Source organism: Camelina sativa, chromosome 5, assembly GCF_000633955.1.
Source record: "Camelina sativa cultivar DH55 chromosome 5, Cs, whole genome shotgun sequence".
NCBI lineage: Eukaryota > Viridiplantae > Streptophyta > Magnoliopsida > Brassicales > Brassicaceae > Camelina > Camelina sativa.
Genome location: NC_025689.1, coordinates 33,488,977 through 33,507,127, shown reverse-complemented (window position 1 = coordinate 33,507,127; position 18,151 = coordinate 33,488,977). Strand labels below are relative to the sequence as shown.

Sequence of the window (18,151 nt, the reverse complement as noted above, 5' to 3'; positions counted from 1 at the left end):
GACAGAATGGTTTCTTTTTTTCCACAGGACCTTCAACAAAATCTCCATAAACATATTATGATTAGAAAAATAAAACCTCAAAAATAACACAAGTGTTTTTAACCCGAAGGAAGAAGAAGATGAAGAAAAGAAAGAATGACTAAACAAAGATATGAATAAACAATTAACAATGTGTGGAAATAAAGAGGAATGAGATGGGAACAACATAATATTAGAAGTAATTACCTCAAATCCATCTAACAAAGATTTGATTTTTTTTATTCATGAAGGTTGCATCGACGAAGATAAGGGTGATCAAACTTGATGTATTTAGTCCAATACGGTCGGTACTTGGACATTGCTAACTCCAACCACGGCTTCATGTTCCCGTTATAGTGAACCACCGCTGCATTCTCAATGTCTTTCCTGTCTATACTCGGGTTATATCCAAGTCCCAGCACGTGCCACGACTTGTTTAAAGGATGTGTTAATCCGTAGAATGTTATTAGTCCTGGTGGTAATGTCCCTAGCTTCCACAGTGTCCTGTTCTCATTCTAAAACAACAATAAACCATAATGAGCAGACCACAATAAACCATCATGAGATATATTAGTTGCACAGAGTTAAAGAGTAACTTACCATGTTTTGCCACTTATGGTATATACCAGTGATGTCTCTCTTTTTCCATTCCTTTAGGTCAAACATGTTCATTCCATAAGCCCATCCACAAGCATTTGGATTGAAGTTCCTCGCAATGTGAGGATTCGAAAAGTTGAGATACTTGTCGAATCTGTGGAAACTTTCCCCACAGGTTTCAACTGCACCATTGACTTTGCCGTTCAGGTTAACTTCCCAGAGTGGAGTCAAATCTTTCTGAACAATGATGTCGTCGTCCAGGAAGAGGATTTTGTTCAGCTTGGGATAAACCTCAGGGAGGTAGAATCTCAAGTGATTCAACATGGATAGATACTTTGGGTTTCTGTATTTCAGATTCGAAGAGCCTGAAGTCGGATGGTCTGCTTTAAAATAGTATTCTCTCATTGCTGCAGACTCGAGCTGACGAAGGACAGGGCAGTAAGATGAATTAAGCCACTTAAACTCATCAACGTTTTCCACATGTATGGTTGCCTTTCCGGGTGGGTTTAGGAGGAACCACATGTTCATTGCTCCGAAATTGAGTTTATCCGTGACAAGGTGGAAAACATGCTTAGAAGGATCCTGCGCAAACAGGGAATATAAAAACATTTTAAATTTCAGCTCTGCAAATCATATCTGAACTTAAACATACATATATGAGGACGAATCAAGTGATAAGAGCTAATGGTTTACCTTGGCATTCATGATGGTTGAGTTAACAACCACTGATGCAGCTAATACATTGTCGGAAAAGAGGGCATAATGATAAAGATTAGGGTTTTCTAGGTTTTCACTCCGAGGGAATTTTCTTTTCTCCGGAGACAGAAGATAGTAATCAATGGTCAAGCGCATTGATAGGCAATGTATAGGATTTGGAATTGTTTTTGCAGCTAACTGAGCCAAAAAAGTACTCTGCTTCTTTAAGCTCCTGACTTGTTCGTCGGCAGTCTGAAGCATTGCTCTCAGCTTTCCAGTAACCAACTTGCAGTCATATAACTGCATCTTAGCTTTAGCCAAGACTTGACCCATGGCTCTGAGTTTCTCATGTGCACTATATGAAAAATAAAATTATAGAGAATGTTACTTTAAGATGTACACGAGAAGAAAAAAGAAGGCAAGTAGTAGAAAGCATCTCTGGGTGAATAACAGAAACAAATGGAGCAATTTACCTCCGAGGAAGATCAGCATCAGATGTTGATTCCGCCAAAACCCGTTGGCTGTCCTTAAGTCGGGCCTGGAGTTCTTGTAACAAATCATTCTTGTTTTTCAATTTTGCAAGACCAGTATAGACTCTAGCCATTATTACTTGATCCCGCATCAAGCGTATATTTGAATCGGAGTTGTCGTTCTCATTTTCTCTTCTCCAAATACTGTATTTTCCAAGGACAGCAGAATCAACAGACTTAGAACGTTCAATGGCTGCATTTTCGAGTTTCAAAATCGTGTCATCATTGTGCTGAACTAATTCATTTGCTCGCATCTCACGCCTTCTCTCTCTTAGTTGCTGAAATTTCAAGTTGGAAAAATAGAATGTTATGAAACACTCAGGACAGAAAAGTCTCCAAAAAATATTAGATGCATCAAGATAGTTACCCTTCTGTGAATCTTCGCAGGTGTCTCAACTTTCTGATGGCTACCATCTGCATCAGCGTTATATAGAAGAATCAGAGATAGAAAACGTCAAAATAAATCAGAATGCCACTTACATAAAAGCAACTACCTTTAGAAGTCTTGTCACGTTTTTCATTCAGGATATTAGATTTGACATCTTGAGTCGTTTGATTCTGCTTCAAATACATAAAAAGATACAACTATGAGCAAACAAAATATCAAGGATAGACACAACGAAACAAGTGAATCAGGTCATTAACTAAATCACACCTCAGAATGTCTAAAAGAGGTGTCTACTCCAACTTCCCGCCATGATGCAGACAAATTTTTTTTCTTGAAAGAATCAAGGCTAAGAGGACCCAAATCAGCTGTGCTAGCTGCGATAACATCTAATACCTGGACATAAAAAAATTTAGTAAGAAACGATTCCAATCACATAAAAACCAACAAAGAGATTAAAGATTATACTTGCCTCTTTCGAGAAAAGAGATCTAACAGATTGCATTGCTAAACGTTCTCTCCAGTCAAGATTCTGCCCCAAGAAAAAAAAAAAAACACAGCCTAATTAAAACAACATCCTTATAATTATGATAAACCAAACATAATTATATATAATTATATGTATTCAGCCCACCTGCTTCACAGAAGCATTTGAATAATCTGCAGTAATTGAAAAGTAAGCTCCATCAGAAATTATATATATCACAAAATTGAAAAGACACTAATTGTTAGAGACTAGGACCAACTTAACGAAGAACATCAGTGTCAAATCAAAAGCAAATAGTTAAACGGAAATGTAACTTAAAATATCGAGATAATCAAGGCTGAACAAAAGAAGAGTAGTAGTCGTAGTAGATTATTCTAAAGCTATCAATCCTTGCAATTTCTAAATCTCTACATGAATCTGCAAACGTATAAACAAAAAAAGAGGCATACCATTACCATTAGAGGAATCGATGTATACACCTCGGCCAACAAAGAAGACAAGTGGTGCGAAAACACAGAAAAAGATGAGGAGTACAAGGACAGATCGAGATCCACCACTACTTCCTCTAATCCGGTTAACTCCAGATAGCCCTCGCTTCAGCGCCATCCCTACCAAAATTTCGAAAGAAAAAAACCCTAAATCAAGCAACGAACCAACCGGGGATAATGGAGGAGATAGATAGATAGAGAGAGATAAACAAAACACATACTGGGAATCTAATAAGAGAGAGATCAAGTGAGATTTGAGAAGAAGATAAAAAATCCAGCGTTCACGTGAAGCCCTCACAGGTAACGAATAGACTAAAACGCCATTACTCCCGGCGAGATCTAAGCACACAACAGCGACGAGAACTCGGAATTGAAGCTAATGGTTAGCGAGGAAGAAGAAGAGTATGAAGAAGAAGATGATTGATAATGATTTGTAACAAATAGAAAGCGTTGTTGAGTTGATTCACCGACAATGAACCAATCGCTATCAACGCCAGGAAAATTGTTTGTAGAAGAACCTCAAAGGAGCCTACTTGACGACACAGATCTCTCTTTTTATGGGATCGATTACAATTTACGAATCTCCTATCCGGTTTACTCCGATTCATCTTAAACCGCCTATTATACCGAAACTAACATCGAATTGATAATGATATATATTATTGATTGCTTCCAAGTATCGACTTCGACCCAACCCTTAATAATTTAATGGGCTTTTTTGTACATTTTTTTAAGGCCTGTAGGTGTGTGACTTTGATTTCTATTTTATTTACTTTGCTCGATATCGCGTCCTCAATCGTGTTAGTGTTCTCTGACCGTTGGAGAAGAGATCGTATGATGAGAGAAAAAGAAATATAACTTTACATGAATCTCTCTAACGGTCACTTTAGAAATTTACCAAACAAAAAAAAGAGAAAAAAAGAAATATAACTTTACATGAATCTCTATCTAACGGTCATTTTTGATATAGACGCTTACGCTTCTTCTCTATGATTACGTCTTCAACTTCAAGGGTTTTGTTCCTCTCTCTCTCTAGCAGTGCCGGCGCTGACCCAGTGCACAAAGTGCATTTGCACCATATCACAATATTTTGGAAAAAAATTATAAAGTTTTTAGACTCTTCAATGTTTCATATTTTGATAAAAAACCCCAAAATACTGAAAATCTATAAATAAGACCTGTAAATTAGGAGAAAAAATTTTTTTGGCACAAGGTGCAAAAAAAGTTTGAGCCGGCCCTGCTCTCTAGCATAATATCTTCGCTCCGTCGGTCGTTTCGTTGGTGGTTACATTCTTCTAAAACTACTCTTTGATGTTTTTCTTTGAATCGATCTCTGGATTTTAACTCGCTTCTTCTTTTCTAGGGTTTGGTTTCTAATTTGTTGTTCTGTTTTTTTTTTTTTTCAGGCTTTGATGACATGCTTTTACCAATCAATGATGATGGCGTTGATGGACACGCTTCGTCTCTGTGCTTCGCCTTCAAGGGTTTTGTTCCTCTCTCTCTCTAGTACAGTATCTTCACTCGTTCGTTTCATTAGTGGTGACTCTAAAATAGTCTCTGATGGTTTCTTTGAATCGATCATTGGATTTTAACTTGCTTGTTCTTATCTAGGTTTGGTGTTTCTAATTTGTTGTTCTGTTTTCTTTCTTTTTATCAGGTTTTGGATGATGCTTTTTATCAATCAATGTTGGCTTTGATGACATGCTTGATGCTTCTTCTTTGTGCTACGTCTTCACGTGTTCAGGGGTTTTGTTCCTCTCTCTAGTATCTTTGCTCGTTCGTTTTGTTGGTGGTGACATTCTCCTAAACTTGTCTCTGTTTTTTATTTTTGAATCGATCATTGGAATTTCACTTGCTTGTTCTTTCTTGGGTGTGGTTTCTAACTTGTTGTTCTGTTTTTTTTTTTTCCAGGTTTGGATGATGTTTTTATTAATCAATGATGGCTTTGATATGGACACGCTTCATCTCTGTGCTATGTCCTCACTCTTCAGGGTTTTGTTTTTCCTCTTAACACATCTATTACTTCTTTTTCTTTTATTTTGTACCTTACAGTTTTGTTATTTCGTCTTGCAGGTCTTTTGGAAGCGAATTATGATCTGATCATCACCTTCTTCTCCATGCTGCTACGTCTTCAGGCGTTCTCTAAACGTATCTCTATTTGCTTCTGGATTTCACTTTAATTTCTACTTACATGTTACTAAATTACTTGTTGTTTGTTTCTTGTTGGTTTAGATTTGTGGAGGAGGATCTTACGATTGATTGGTGATGGCTTTGACTGATCTCTGTCAGTTGTCACTCTCATTCATGTTATTCTTGGTATGGTTTCTAAACCGAATCCCTTAAAAGCTTTTCTTATTATGTTTTCTTGCGAATTTTACCTCTCTTTGCTTGTTATTTTAGATTTTGGAGGATGCTTTGATCGGTGGGTGATAGTTTTGATAGATGGCAAGTCTTCTCTGCACTAAATCTTCAGGTAGTGTTCTTCCTCTCAATTGATTTTTTCTTTTTCCTTCTATATAAGTGAAAAACATCTCTGTCTTTCTTTGATGCAGATCTTAGAGGCAACCAGATAACAGTGTGGGAGGTTCGGATTGACTTTCAGGTTACCTTGCATCCGCAAATCTTTTTTCCTATCGGTTGCTTTATCTAATATTGGGTATTGTTGGTCCTTTGTTTCTTGTGTTTCCCAGATGTTCTTGTTGTGTTCACACACATTCATATGAGAGAGATGATCCACAAGTTCTTTCCTAGACGAGTTTTTTCTTGAACTTTGTCCTTTTCAACTAGTTAAATGTCTTATTTTTTCAAGCCTCTTAGGTGCTACGCTTAAGTCTGAAGATATATCTCTCTTTCATGCAGATCGTGGAGACACCAGGACGCATATGATAAATCTAAATTTATCTCTGTTTGATGCACGTCGTGGAGGCACCGCGACTGATTTAGTTTGGTCTGTCATGGTTTATGGTTTCTTCTGTATTACCAAAAGTTCTCTATTCGCAGTTTTTGGTTGTTTTTGGTTAGTAAACTATGTGGAGATGTGATCAGTCTTGCAGGTTTTTTGGAAGCGAATTATGATCTGATCATCACCTTCTTCTCCATGCTGCTACGTCTTCAGGCGTTCTCACGGGTTTCTTGCTCTAAACGCATCTCTATTTGCTTATGAATTTTTACTTTGGTTTGGTGGTTTTTTTCTAATGACATGTTACTTGTCGTTTATGTTTTATTGGTTTAGATTTGAGGAGGATGATCCTACGATTGGTTGGTGATGGCTTTGACTCTGGGTTTTGGTTTCTAAATTGAATTCTTCAAGGCTCTTTTTTTTTATGTTCAAGCGGTTTTTACATTTTTTTTTCTTTGTTATTTCAGGTTTTGGATGACGTTTTTATCAATCAATGATGGACACGCTTCTTGTATGTGATACGTCTTCAGGGGTTTTGCTCTTCTTCCTCTTCCTTTTATCTATAAGTGATGGTTTTGATGGATGGTTTTTGTCTTCTTTCCACTACATCTTCAGGTAGTGTTCTTCTTCCTCTCAACCGATTTTTTTTTTTAATCTTTCTAAGTGAAAAACATCTCTGTCTTTCTTTGATGCAGATCGTATAGGCACGGGGATTACAGTGTGGGAGGTTCTGAGAGAAGCATTGTGGGAGTGCGTATGATCTAATTACGTCTTCAGGCGTTGTCATGGGTTCCTTGCTCTGAACGCATCTCTATTTGCTTCTGAATTTTCACTTTGATTTGGTGGTTTTTTCCTAGTTACATGTTACTAATTACTTGTTGGTTTAGATTTGTGGAGAAGGATCTTACGATGGCTTCGAGCCTTCGACTGATCCCTGTCAGTTGTCACTCTTACCTCTTTTTGCTCTGTTATTTTAGATTTTGGAGGATGCTTTGATCGGTGGGTGATGATTTTGATAGATGGTTTGCTCTTAATCAACGGGTTTGCTTCTTTTTGGGTGAAACAGGTCTGTGTTCGTGTTCCAATCAGAAAGAGCGAGACAGACAGAGAGCGAGCGAGAGAGAGGGTTCGATTATAATAGCGACGAGCGAGACAGACAGAGAGCGAGCGAGAGAGAGAGGGTTCGATTATAATAGCGACGAGCGAGAGAGAGAGAGAGAGAGCGCAAACATACATGAAGAATTCAGAGGTATATTTCCTTCTAAAACCCTAAGATGAATCGGATTTGATTTTCGTGGTGAATGTTTTTTTGCTTTCTGAAATCAATAGTTTTTCTTTTGGGTGAAACGAAACAGGTGTGGTGTTCGTGTTCCAACCTGAAAGGACGATGAAGCGGTCATAATGGTGGGCTCATGAGCGGATCAAAAAGGTAATCAAAATTGGTCTTTTGTGTTTCCTATTCCGCTTTTCCTTTATAAAAGTGAGTCGAGTTTTTGCTCTTTAATGGGGTTTGTTTCTTTCTTTTGGCTGAAACGAAACAGGTCTCTTGTGTTCCTACGGATGATGGTTTGTTTATTCGACTCTGCTTTTTTCTTGTCAGTCGCCTGGCGTTCTAACTGTAACTAACAACTTCATTCAAACTCATTAAAAAGGTATATACAAATCTCAATTTGTTCCAAACAGGTGTGTGTGGTGTTCTTGTTCCAACCTGACTCAGTAAGTAACAACATTAAACTGATTCAGAACCAAAAAGGTAAGCTTATGGGTTTGAAGAATGAAGAAGATTTAGAACCAAAAAAGGCAACAACATCAAAACTGCATAGGTGTCTTTGACTCAATACGTCTTCCTTTCTCCTTCACTTTAATTTGCCAATCTTAAGTCAGCAACTTGCTTTTAATCGCAGATTCTGACCTGTGAAGAGAGCTAAGTGGAGTCAATTTAGCAGGTACATTGTGTTTTATTTATTTCTTGTTCTNTTTTTTTTTTTTTTTTTTTTTTTTTTTTTTTTTTTGGTTTATTAACAGTGTAACAGTAATCTTATGTTTATGTTTCGTTTTGCAGGTTTGCTTTAAAAACTTGAGGCTAAGTATAAGGTATGAAAAATCCATTTTCCAGCATAATCTATGATTTTGTTTTCACTACGGCTGGTTGTTATAATTCAGACTTAAAAAAACTATATTATGGAAGCTTCGTCCTTTTCTCTATTGTTGTGTAGATCGGAGATATGCTATGGGGTTTGAAGAATGAAGAAGTTTCAGAACCAAAAAGGTAACAACATCAAACTGATTCTTCTTGTTATAGATGTCTTTGACTCAATACGTCGGCAGGTACATTGTGTTTTATTTTCGTCTGTTTATTTTTTTATCAGGTTTATGTTTCGTTTTGCAGGTATGCAATAAATTGGATGTGTTTGAAAAGCTTGAAGCTAACTATAGGTCTTTCATCTTTGTCTTCCCTTATCCGCTACCTCAAATTTTTGATTTTTTATTTATTTATTAATAACCTAATGGGTTTGTTGTTTCCTTCTTTTGGACTTTGGGTGGTGAAACGAGGAAACAGGTTTGTGTCTGTTCCAAACAGGACGATGAATCATATTAGCACTGAGAGGGGGCTTATCTGGTAAGTGGTAAGTGTGTTTCTTGCCAATAGTTGAAAGATGACATTTGTATAAGTGTCGTCATCCAATGTCTTGTTTCTTGCCAATAGTTGAAGATGTTTATTCAGCTCCTTCCTCAAAATGAGCCCTTCACTCCATAGCTCCAGCTTTTGCCTGCACCACAAAGAAGTACACCACATCTGCCAGAATTCAAGGTAAATACCTTCCATCAGAGGTTATCATCACTTTAGAACAAACTTATAGCTTGATGTATCTGTTTTATATTAATGTACAAGGACTCAATTTTTCTTCATCAACTATAGGTTTAAGATTGGATTTACTTTTTGAGTTTTTGGGACCTATTTCAAGATTTTCTTCAGTTCAGACCAAGAGAGTGTCCGATTCTAGTGGTGACGAGAGAGTAAGCAGACCTGAACAAGTCATAGGTATCTTCTCGTTTTCTTCTAAACCTATGAATTGATTTGATTTTCGTGTGAATGTTTTTTTTTGTTTTAACATAAGAGTTTCACATTTGTATTATGGGAATATTAAATAGTGTGTTTGTTTCTTTCTTTTGGGTGAAACAGGTGTGTGTTCGTGTTTTCCAACCAAGACGATGATTTATTGACTCAAGAGTTTTTCAAGGATGAAGTAGATTCAGAACAAAAACGGTCGCCAGTGTTCTTACGCTAAAGTGAGTCGAATTTGCTCTTTTTTTTGTTGTTTCAGTTTTAGATGGGAATGTGACTCTGAATTTTTTTTTTTTTTTCACTTAGGCTGGTTGTTTTGATTTCAGTTCTAATTCTATATTTTTGCAGATCGGTGAAATGCTATGGTTTGAAGGACGAAGAAGGTTCAGGGCAAAGCAATCAAATGATGTTCTTCTCGGAGCTGTTGGATTGTATGGTATAACTGGAACTTTCATTCTTAATTCTTTTTCTTGACCATACCATATTTGTCTTTTGGATTCATCTGAAATTAGGATTTCTGTTGCAGGTTCGTGTGGCTCTCGAAGTATTTGTCAATTTAAGACCAATAACAGTGTTACCACAAGTACAGTATCTCTGATAGGTATGGAGGTCAGTATTAAGTGTTTAGATAGAAATATAAATTTGTTATTGATCATGTTTATAATTTTTCCATTTGTTGTGATTATCAAATTGTCAATGTTTGTGTCTTTCTTTGTTGAATATAGGTATTTACAATGCGCATCGTCGGGGTTTTACCACAAATGAACAATGGTAAGCTTTTGGGTTTGAAGAATGAAGAAGATTCAGAACCAAAAAAGGTAACAACATATTAACTCAATACGTCTTCTTTTCTCCTTCACTTTAATTTGCCAATCTTTACGTCAGCAACTTGCTTTAAATCGCAGATCCTGGCCTGTGAAGAGAGCTAAATGGAGTCAAGAAGCAGGTACATTAAGTTTTATTTATTTCTTGTTCTTCTTTTTTTATTAAAAGTGTTAACAATAATCTTAGGTTTATGTTTCGTTTTGCAGGTTTGCTTAGAGAGCTAAATGAGTCAAGAAGCAGGTACATTGTGTTTTTAGTTTTTTTCTGTTTTCTTTTATCAAAAGTGTAACAAGAATCTCAGGTTTATGTTTTGTTTTGCACGTTTGCAGAACTTGTATGTGTTTGAAAGGATTGAAGCTAAGTATAAGGTATATATAGGTCTTTGTCTTCCCTTTGTGTGCTTCCTCAAATTTCCTCAAATGTTCTCTCTTGTTTCTTGCTTATAGTTGAAGATGCTTATTAATTTCCTTCCTCAAATCAAGCTCTTCACTCCATAGCTCCATCTTCTACCTGCACCACAAAGAAGTACACATCTGCCAAAACTCAAGGTAAGTGCCCTCCATCAAAGATTATTATCACTTTGGAACAGACTCATAGCTTGATGTATCTGTTTTAGTTATGCATAAGGATCTCATTTTCTTACTGTTGCAGGGATTACATCTTCAAACAATGGCAATGGCTTCAACGTAAGTGTCTTAAGGTAAAACAGATACATCTTGAAGTGGAGAAATCCAAATGTAGTTTTATCACCTTTTCTTTCTTGATCAAGTCTAGGTTTAAGATTGGATTTATGTTTGACTTTGGGACCTATTTCAAGATTTCTTTTTCAGATAGCTTTGAGATTGTCAGAGGTATCTTCTCCTGTTCTTCTAAACCTACGAATCGATTTGGTAATTAGGTTGATGATTTTGCTTTTGAAATAAGAGTTTCGCTTTTGTATTAGATGGGAATCTTAAGTAATGGGTTTGTTTTTTTTTTTTTCTGGGTGAAACAGGTGTGTGATTTCGTGTGTTCCAACCAAGACTATTATTTGTATTAGATGATTTTGCTTTTGTATTAGATGGGAACACTCAGGTTTTTTTTCAAGGATGAAGTAGATTCAGAAACAGTCGCCGGCGTTCTTACAGTAGCAACATCAAACTGATTAAAAGGTAATATTGGTCTTTCTTCCCTTGTCCACTTCCATCAAAAGCGAGTTGAATTTTCTTTCAAATTGGTTTGTTTGTTTCTTTTGGCTGAAACAGGTGTGTGTTCGTGTTCCTCAAAGAGTCAAAGCTTTTGTACTGAGTCCTTTTCTGCAAATGAGGTATCGTGTTTTCGCATTTACTTGACATTTAATCTTACTAGAAAAGTATTTGAAGTCTGGTTAATGTAGGAGTTGCTCAATTGTATTCTTGTTTTCTGACTGCTTAGGTTGATCACATTGCTCTTGTTACATATGATATTGCTCGGCAAAGGTGCGGTAAACTCGGAGGTAAATTCTTGATAACTGCTTAAAAGTATAAAATTTCCAGCTAAATTAGAAAATGATGAGGTTGTTGTGGAGGAAATAAGCTCGGCAAAGGTGCGATCGCTGTTGTGGAGGAAAAGACATCAATGGCTTCGGAGTATCCTGAGGTTGAAGTGAGTAATCTCTTGATTGACACCGCTGTGATGGATCTTTGTTCGGCACCCAGTACAGGTTTTTTTTTCCTTAAAGCCAGTCCAATCTGGAACATTTTTTTCAACTGTTTTCTATGCTATGAAACTTGATATTCTCTTTTTGGTTCTAGGTTGTTTGGAGACCGCTTCCAGCGAAGATGGTATCGAACCGCAGCGTGCTATATAGTTGTAAGACTCAGAAATCCTTAACCCTCGAGTATGTTTAGTTAAATAATGGTGTATCAGCATAATGCATATCTTCTGTTTATTCTAGACAAGTAGCTTTGCAGTTCTCATTTAACTAAAATAATAAGATTGGTACAAACCAGTGCATCGAGTCACCTATTATAGAACTCTGTAGAAATCTGTTAGACTTTGTCGTACACTAAGTATTTTAAATGGTGAAAGTGATTGCCAAACTGGAAGCTGCCGTCAGTCAGTAGTGTGCATTACGGTTATAGCAGGTAATTTTGGCTGTCGCATGTAAAATTTATATTTTTTTGACTTTTGTTCTGTTCTTAAGAAAGCTTATTTGTAAATTTGCAGGCGACACTTGATGAGTCCCTCTATGATCTTGCTGGAGAGCTAGTATTGATTGATGTTCTTGTTGTTTGTTTAAAACGGGGAATTAAAAACGTGAATCCTGAGTAATATATGTTTGTCTATGAAAATAATGCTGTAAGGTGAGGTTCTTGGTAAGATGTGGAAGAGACATTGAGCAGACGCAAACAGAATCAGATCCATTATCACCTAAGCTTCTCGGGTTTCTTATTTTTGGTTCCAGCCACAAGAAATCATCACTCGATAAGAGGTGGAAACTACAACTCTGAATCTGTTTTTTTTTTTTTATATTTCTAGAGTAATACAATTGCCTGCTGATCAATTTTTATCTGATTAACGCGATTCTGATGCAGCTCGTCGTTCAAAGAGCAAAGTCCTCATGTTGCTTAATTCTGTAAAGAGCATACTTGAAAGTCATGCCAGTTACTTGAGCTTGTTGCTTTCGTCAAAGGCTTGTTGCTTTCGTCAAAGGCACCCAGTTTGATATTGTGGTACGTAGACAATCTGTAACTTTGACCTTTTTATGCTTGAACCCAATAAAGTATATTCACTAACGATGCCAAAACTCCAGGATTTTCTTCAACGAGAAAGATATGGTTGTGCGCAGCTGCAAGACTTGAGCTGATTGGGAAAAAGGTAAGAATCAACTCCATTGTGGTCTCTTTGATGATCAAAACTCTTGGTGTTGCTATATTCTTCTTTCTCTCATTGTATTGTATGCTCCCATTTCGTTCAACTCTCAGTCGCTTGAAAGGCATACGAAAGATGAGAAATCGTACCTGGGGCAGGCTGCCGGATACATTGATGACCTGAAGGAGGCCTATGACGGACACTTGAAGGATGCAAGAGCACTTGAAGGATGTAAGAGCACTCGAGTACCTGGGATTTCCAGATTCAGTGAAGTATGGCCAAATCTTTCTTATCGCTACTTCTTTTTCTACTTTATTATTCATGAACAGCCTGTAATATACTTCATTACAAGTACGTGATGTTACTATTCATGAACAGCCTGTAGTACTTCATTATAAGTACGTGGGATCTATGCTCAGCTGCAAGAGAGTGTAAGGTAATGTTATTTGAGTTTGTCAATTGTTCCATTCATGTGGCCCCATTTACTTTTTCGTTGATGGATAACAGACTTTTCATATGACTCTTTTATGTACAATTTAGTGCAGATCTCGACAGCTTTCTGTGACTTAGTGCAGATCTCGACAGCTCCAGCTTTGCATGCACCACATCTGCTAGAGTTTTCTGGTAAATACCCTTCATCTGGGAGTATCAAGACTTTAACATACTCATAGCTTAATGAATCTGCAAGAATCTCATTTCTTACTGTTGCAGGAATTTAATCTTCAAGCAATGGAAAGGGCTAACGAACATCCATAAACATCTTCAATAGCTTCACCGTAAATTTTTAATCAAGTATTATGTATTATGCTTCTTTTCACCCCTAGAAAAGTTGTTTGTATGCATAGAATACTTGCTTTCATACCATCTAATATGCCTCTGTTTTCCTGCAGAATAATGATTGGAGGCCTCATTATACTGAACTAAGGAGGAGGCTTGTAGCCCTGGATTATGGTGCAAACAATTCCTCAATACATGACTGATGAAAGTTTCAAACAAATTGAGCATGCGAAAATGATTTTAATCACCTCAAAGTTTGGTCTACCAGTCTTTAATCACCTCAATGTTTGGTCTACCAGTCTCATAGCTTCTAGTAACTAACACCGCCATAAGAGATTTTTTTTTTCTCTTCTTCTAGTTAATGTTGTAATGTCACGAGTAGTCTACTAAATATCTCTATTGACCTCGTCATGATTTGTCTGCAGGTTGTTCTAGGATATGGACACCATCTTCTGCGCAAAACTGATCCAAGGGCAAAAGAGAGTTTGCCTTGAAGCATTTACCTGATGACACTCTTTTGCAGCTGGTACTTTCCTTTTTCCTTCTATTCTGCTCTGCTCTCTAAATTCGATCAATGTCCAGTGGCTTACAAATCTTTCCTACTCTGTAGGTGTCAAAGCTTTACGAAGTTGTGCCACCCTGTTCTCACCGAGCTTGGAAAGGTAGTATCTCTATTATTTCTAGTATAACAGGGGGATCGTTTCATGTAATGGATTACGTTGAAAGTATGACAAGGCTTGAGAACTCTTTAAGTACTCTACAACACCTATATACAAGGCTTGAGAACTCCTTTGCCGATCAGGCTTGTTATAGGTGAAGAACCCGTGACCAAGTGTTGATGCTCACTGTGGGGTCTTGCTGGACTACTATGGTCGAACCGAAGCAAGGTAAGAAGCATATATCTCTTTTAAAGTAACATTTCGCCTGAATATAGTACTCACAAATACCTAATGTAGGTACTGCACCGTTCTCTTTGGTGTTTGAAGGAGTCGTGGCATCTGCTCTCAGGTAATATCTATATATTTTACACAATGAGTAAATAAAGAAGAAGAAAATAAATCATCAGAAGGCATTGAACGACAAATAATTTAACTGTCCAACTATCAAAAAGTATCAAACCGGTTATTCGATCAAAAGTTTTTACTTTTAACGATTTAGGCAAAAAAAATTGGCAACGCTTGGAAATTCGAATGAAGAGAAACCAAAGAGTGTATCATCTCATCCCCATTGTCTAATTTGGCTCCTTAACTGTATCCACCTGAAACACACATAACCTCAGATTTACGCTACAGTGTGCTGTGTGCATCAGATTAGAGTTATGAACAGAGGATACAAACCTCATTGAGGTGTTGAGCAGACTTGGAGGTTATATAAGCGATACGTGTGTATCACTTCTAATGTTCTTGTGATTAGTGGATTCTTTAAAAAACCGTCTTTCAGTCCTAACTCCTAAAGAACAAATAAAAAGGAACTAATGCCCTTTCATCAAAGTGTATAGTGTACATGGCTATTATTATTTCTACCTTTTCTAAGGAAGAAAAATATAGGTATCAACAACACTACGAGCAAGGTGGAGGATCTTCGGTGTTCAATCTATTACGTGACTATTAGTAGTAAAAGGACTTAGTGATTAGTAAAAAATTTCTCGAGAGCTGGTGGTGCGCTTGTGATTTCCCCAATTGTTCCAACCTTTTGATTTGACTTGAGGGTAGAAAAAGTATTAAACTTGTGAAACGGTAACATTTTAAATATTTGAATTATACAAAAGATTGACAGAGAGAAAAAAAAAACGAATTAATTTTTAATTTGAGTGCGTTTACGATTTCCCATATGGTTTAAAAACGTTTTGATTTGACCTGAGAGTGGAAAATATGAACGTTGTGAAACGGTAACATTTTTTTGACCGTTTGAATTTTTAGTATCTTTGTTGAAAAAAATTAAAATATTCCAGTCTATAAATACTCTTTCTTTGGACAGAAATCTGAATCCGCTTATTCGGTTCTTAACTTACAAATATCAAATACACTCTGTTTTCATTCTATTTGTTCTGTTGTTCTCAAGTCAACTTATTTTATAGTATATCTCAACATCCGAGAGAAAGCAAACACAAAGGCATCATCATCATCTTACAGGTAAAATAGTCTAGTTTGTTTACTATTAAAAGATTCTTGTTCGTTGTCTTTCATAAATTTTGTTCATGGAGTTCAACAAAAATTTCAAATGCTATGTTTTTAGAATCCATTTATATATCTTGTTGCCTGTAACTTTAGTGATGAGAATCTATCAATTAAACTGTTGTTCTTTAGATATATATACACGTCTTTAGTAAACTGATTTATATATAGTTTCATATATCTGTGTCGTTAATTATATATAGCATGCTATCTTGAGTCTTGACTTCAAGTGATGTGAGATCAATTATATCTTGAAGCTCTCTGTTTTTTTTTTTTTTTACGTCAATATATATATGTTTGTCTAAAAAAACGTAGAATGGGTTTATAATTTTTGTGAGAAAACAAAGAGAGATTATTGGTTTTAGTAGTACCGTACATCATTTGTTGACAAGCGGAAAAAATAAAGATTGTAATGAAGATTGATTTTGATTTTGCAGAGGGTGTATGCAAAAGTGACTGTTTGTACGAGAGCTTCTCATCTTCTGTTGGCAACATATGATTTTTCTTATGAAAAGATGTATAGATGTATGTCTAGGGTGTGAATGTATGAATTATGGTGCATAATATAGATATATGTATAGGGTGCGTCACATGCATAAAATATAGATCTATGTATAGGGTGTGAATGCGTCGCATGCATTTTACATGTAGATGTATGTGTAGGGTGTGAATGTGTCGCATTCATAAAAAATATACATGTGCAGCACCGTGCACGCGTAAGACAAACGAAAGACGAGAACATATAAAAATGATTAAAGCAGACGAACATTAAACGAGCTCTAGCCGCGCGTAGCACACATACACGACAAAACCACCCGACGATGATCGCTAGAACACCCAAAAATTACTTAACTGCCAAAAGCCAAACGATTCTAGACGAAACACATATAAAATATTCCAACTGTGAAGCATTATCGCTAAACGAAACACATTAAAAACAACAAAACCAAAAATGGCTAGACAAAATACAAGAATGACACTTCAATTACAACAAAACCGCACACAAAATTACATATCAAAAGCCGATCACAAAATTGGCACGTTTTTAATTCATAAGCCAGAATAAAAAAAGAATTAATGCCGTTTCATATTCATCGAAGTTCGTGTTGTATTAATATATTGCTATAAACTTTCATTGCAACCATCTCATTCAAATTATCTATCGGATATTTCTTACAGATTGGGTTCCTAAAATTTTAAACAGATCGGGTAGCGACGGTCTACCTTCTCGAACGATAAAAAATCTAAAATAATTCAATTTGATTATGAACATACATATACGGCATTATTGTCATTTTTAAACTTTTAAACAGATCGGGTATTCTTTAAAAAAAACCAAAAAATACATCATCTACTTCTTATTTAGCAGTTGGGTCTTTTTTTTGTTAGAAAAATCCATATTAATTCAACTATTTTTTTGTCATTTTTGAACCATATCTCTTAATAAAAAAAATTTCTATTTTTTTTTTGTCAATATTCATTTATATTATTAATATACATAAATGAATAAAATATTTTAATTTATCATTATTTGATTTGTTTAACTCAAACTATATTACACAAAGATTTTTGAAAACACCATCAACTAATGTTTTTCTGGGCATAATATCCATTATTTATTGATAGAAAGTGTTACCAGCTAATAAGCATGCCGATGGACCAGCAGGCATCCCATTTCTGATCCAGTACGGTCAAAGTAAGCTCGGTTCAGCCTCTCATGCTGTTTGTGTGAAAATATTCAGAATGATGACCCACACCACTTGAATTCAATAAATATACCAATCAAATTAGGTTCTTAAAAACAAAAACGGAAAAAATCTCATATTTAACCTTCAAAGTAACTAAATGTAGCAGTTTAAATCTTATAAGTATTACACTAACACTCTAAACCACCAAACTAATTATACTAAGATAACAAGTCTCTAAACCTCTAAAATTTAAAAGATTTCAAAGAATTTTTTATTTGGTAATAAAATGTAATATAATTTTAGTTAAAGAAATAAAATAATGATAAAATGAAATATTAATAATAATTATTTTTGTCCAAATAAAATTAAAACTAAAATCAATTCCATTCCATGTAATTTATATATTAATATTTATTTTGTTTAAAATTAAAATTAGACCAAGAAGATTTTTTTCATTTTATTTTTGCTATGATTTGACAATGTGGACCAATTTTGAAACTAGTTATATTTCTAATTTTTAATATATCACATTCTTGAAAAAATAATCTTTATTAATATTTGAACTTAAGATAGTTTAGCCTCTCTGTATATTAATTGTCTTATCCACTAGAATGCATCTAATGTTTCGATAGACATTATATTAGATTAACTAGATAAGTTTTTTTTTTTTTTTTTTTTTTTTTATATA

General features: G+C 35.6%; 1 protein-coding gene and 2 long non-coding RNA genes across 7 annotated transcripts; 2 read left to right on the top strand and 1 right to left on the bottom strand.

Moving 5' to 3' along the window:
• On the bottom strand, nucleotides 42-3,741 carry LOC104788395 (polygalacturonate 4-alpha-galacturonosyltransferase). Of its 4 annotated transcripts, none has more exons than XM_010514141.2 (11): nucleotides 3,423-3,741; nucleotides 3,163-3,321; nucleotides 2,861-2,886; nucleotides 2,699-2,758; nucleotides 2,497-2,622; nucleotides 2,336-2,402; nucleotides 2,209-2,255; nucleotides 1,785-2,119; nucleotides 1,309-1,666; nucleotides 619-1,197; nucleotides 42-533 (listed from the first exon to the last, which is right to left on the bottom strand). In XM_010514141.2, the coding sequence occupies exons 2-11, from the start codon at nucleotides 3,317-3,319 to the stop codon at nucleotides 258-260; spliced, it is 2,031 nt and encodes a 676-aa protein (XP_010512443.1). In that variant the 5' UTR covers nucleotides 3,320-3,321; nucleotides 3,423-3,741; the 3' UTR covers nucleotides 42-257. The 4 variants fall into 4 exon arrangements, with proteins under 4 accessions (XP_010512443.1, XP_010512444.1, XP_010512445.1 ...); XM_010514142.1 differs by having other exon boundaries at nucleotides 2,336-2,399; XM_010514143.1 differs by having other exon boundaries at nucleotides 3,169-3,321.
• On the top strand, nucleotides 6,808-9,777 carry LOC104788393. Its single transcript, XR_002037879.1, has 13 exons — nucleotides 6,808-7,036; nucleotides 7,167-7,349; nucleotides 7,456-7,529; nucleotides 7,642-7,752; nucleotides 7,844-8,046; nucleotides 8,163-8,194; nucleotides 8,317-8,369; nucleotides 8,682-8,720; nucleotides 8,808-8,912; nucleotides 9,021-9,143; nucleotides 9,285-9,391; nucleotides 9,516-9,603; nucleotides 9,694-9,777. It is a non-coding gene; the product is annotated as an uncharacterized LOC104788393 (long non-coding RNA).
• On the top strand, nucleotides 9,897-14,882 carry LOC104788390. Of its 2 annotated transcripts, XR_002038302.1 has the most exons (24): nucleotides 9,897-9,985; nucleotides 10,073-10,113; nucleotides 10,199-10,232; nucleotides 10,322-10,360; nucleotides 10,439-10,540; nucleotides 10,644-10,692; nucleotides 10,810-10,882; nucleotides 10,987-11,143; nucleotides 11,237-11,298; nucleotides 11,406-11,673; nucleotides 11,765-11,822; nucleotides 12,317-12,444; nucleotides 12,548-12,685; nucleotides 12,766-12,830; nucleotides 12,938-13,096; nucleotides 13,203-13,260; nucleotides 13,370-13,448; nucleotides 13,536-13,616; nucleotides 13,715-13,914; nucleotides 14,027-14,127; nucleotides 14,212-14,263; nucleotides 14,415-14,488; nucleotides 14,558-14,609; nucleotides 14,760-14,882. It is a non-coding gene; the product is annotated as an uncharacterized LOC104788390 (long non-coding RNA). The 2 variants fall into 2 exon arrangements; XR_002038303.1 differs by lacking the exon at nucleotides 14,760-14,882 and having other exon boundaries at nucleotides 14,404-14,488; nucleotides 14,558-14,610.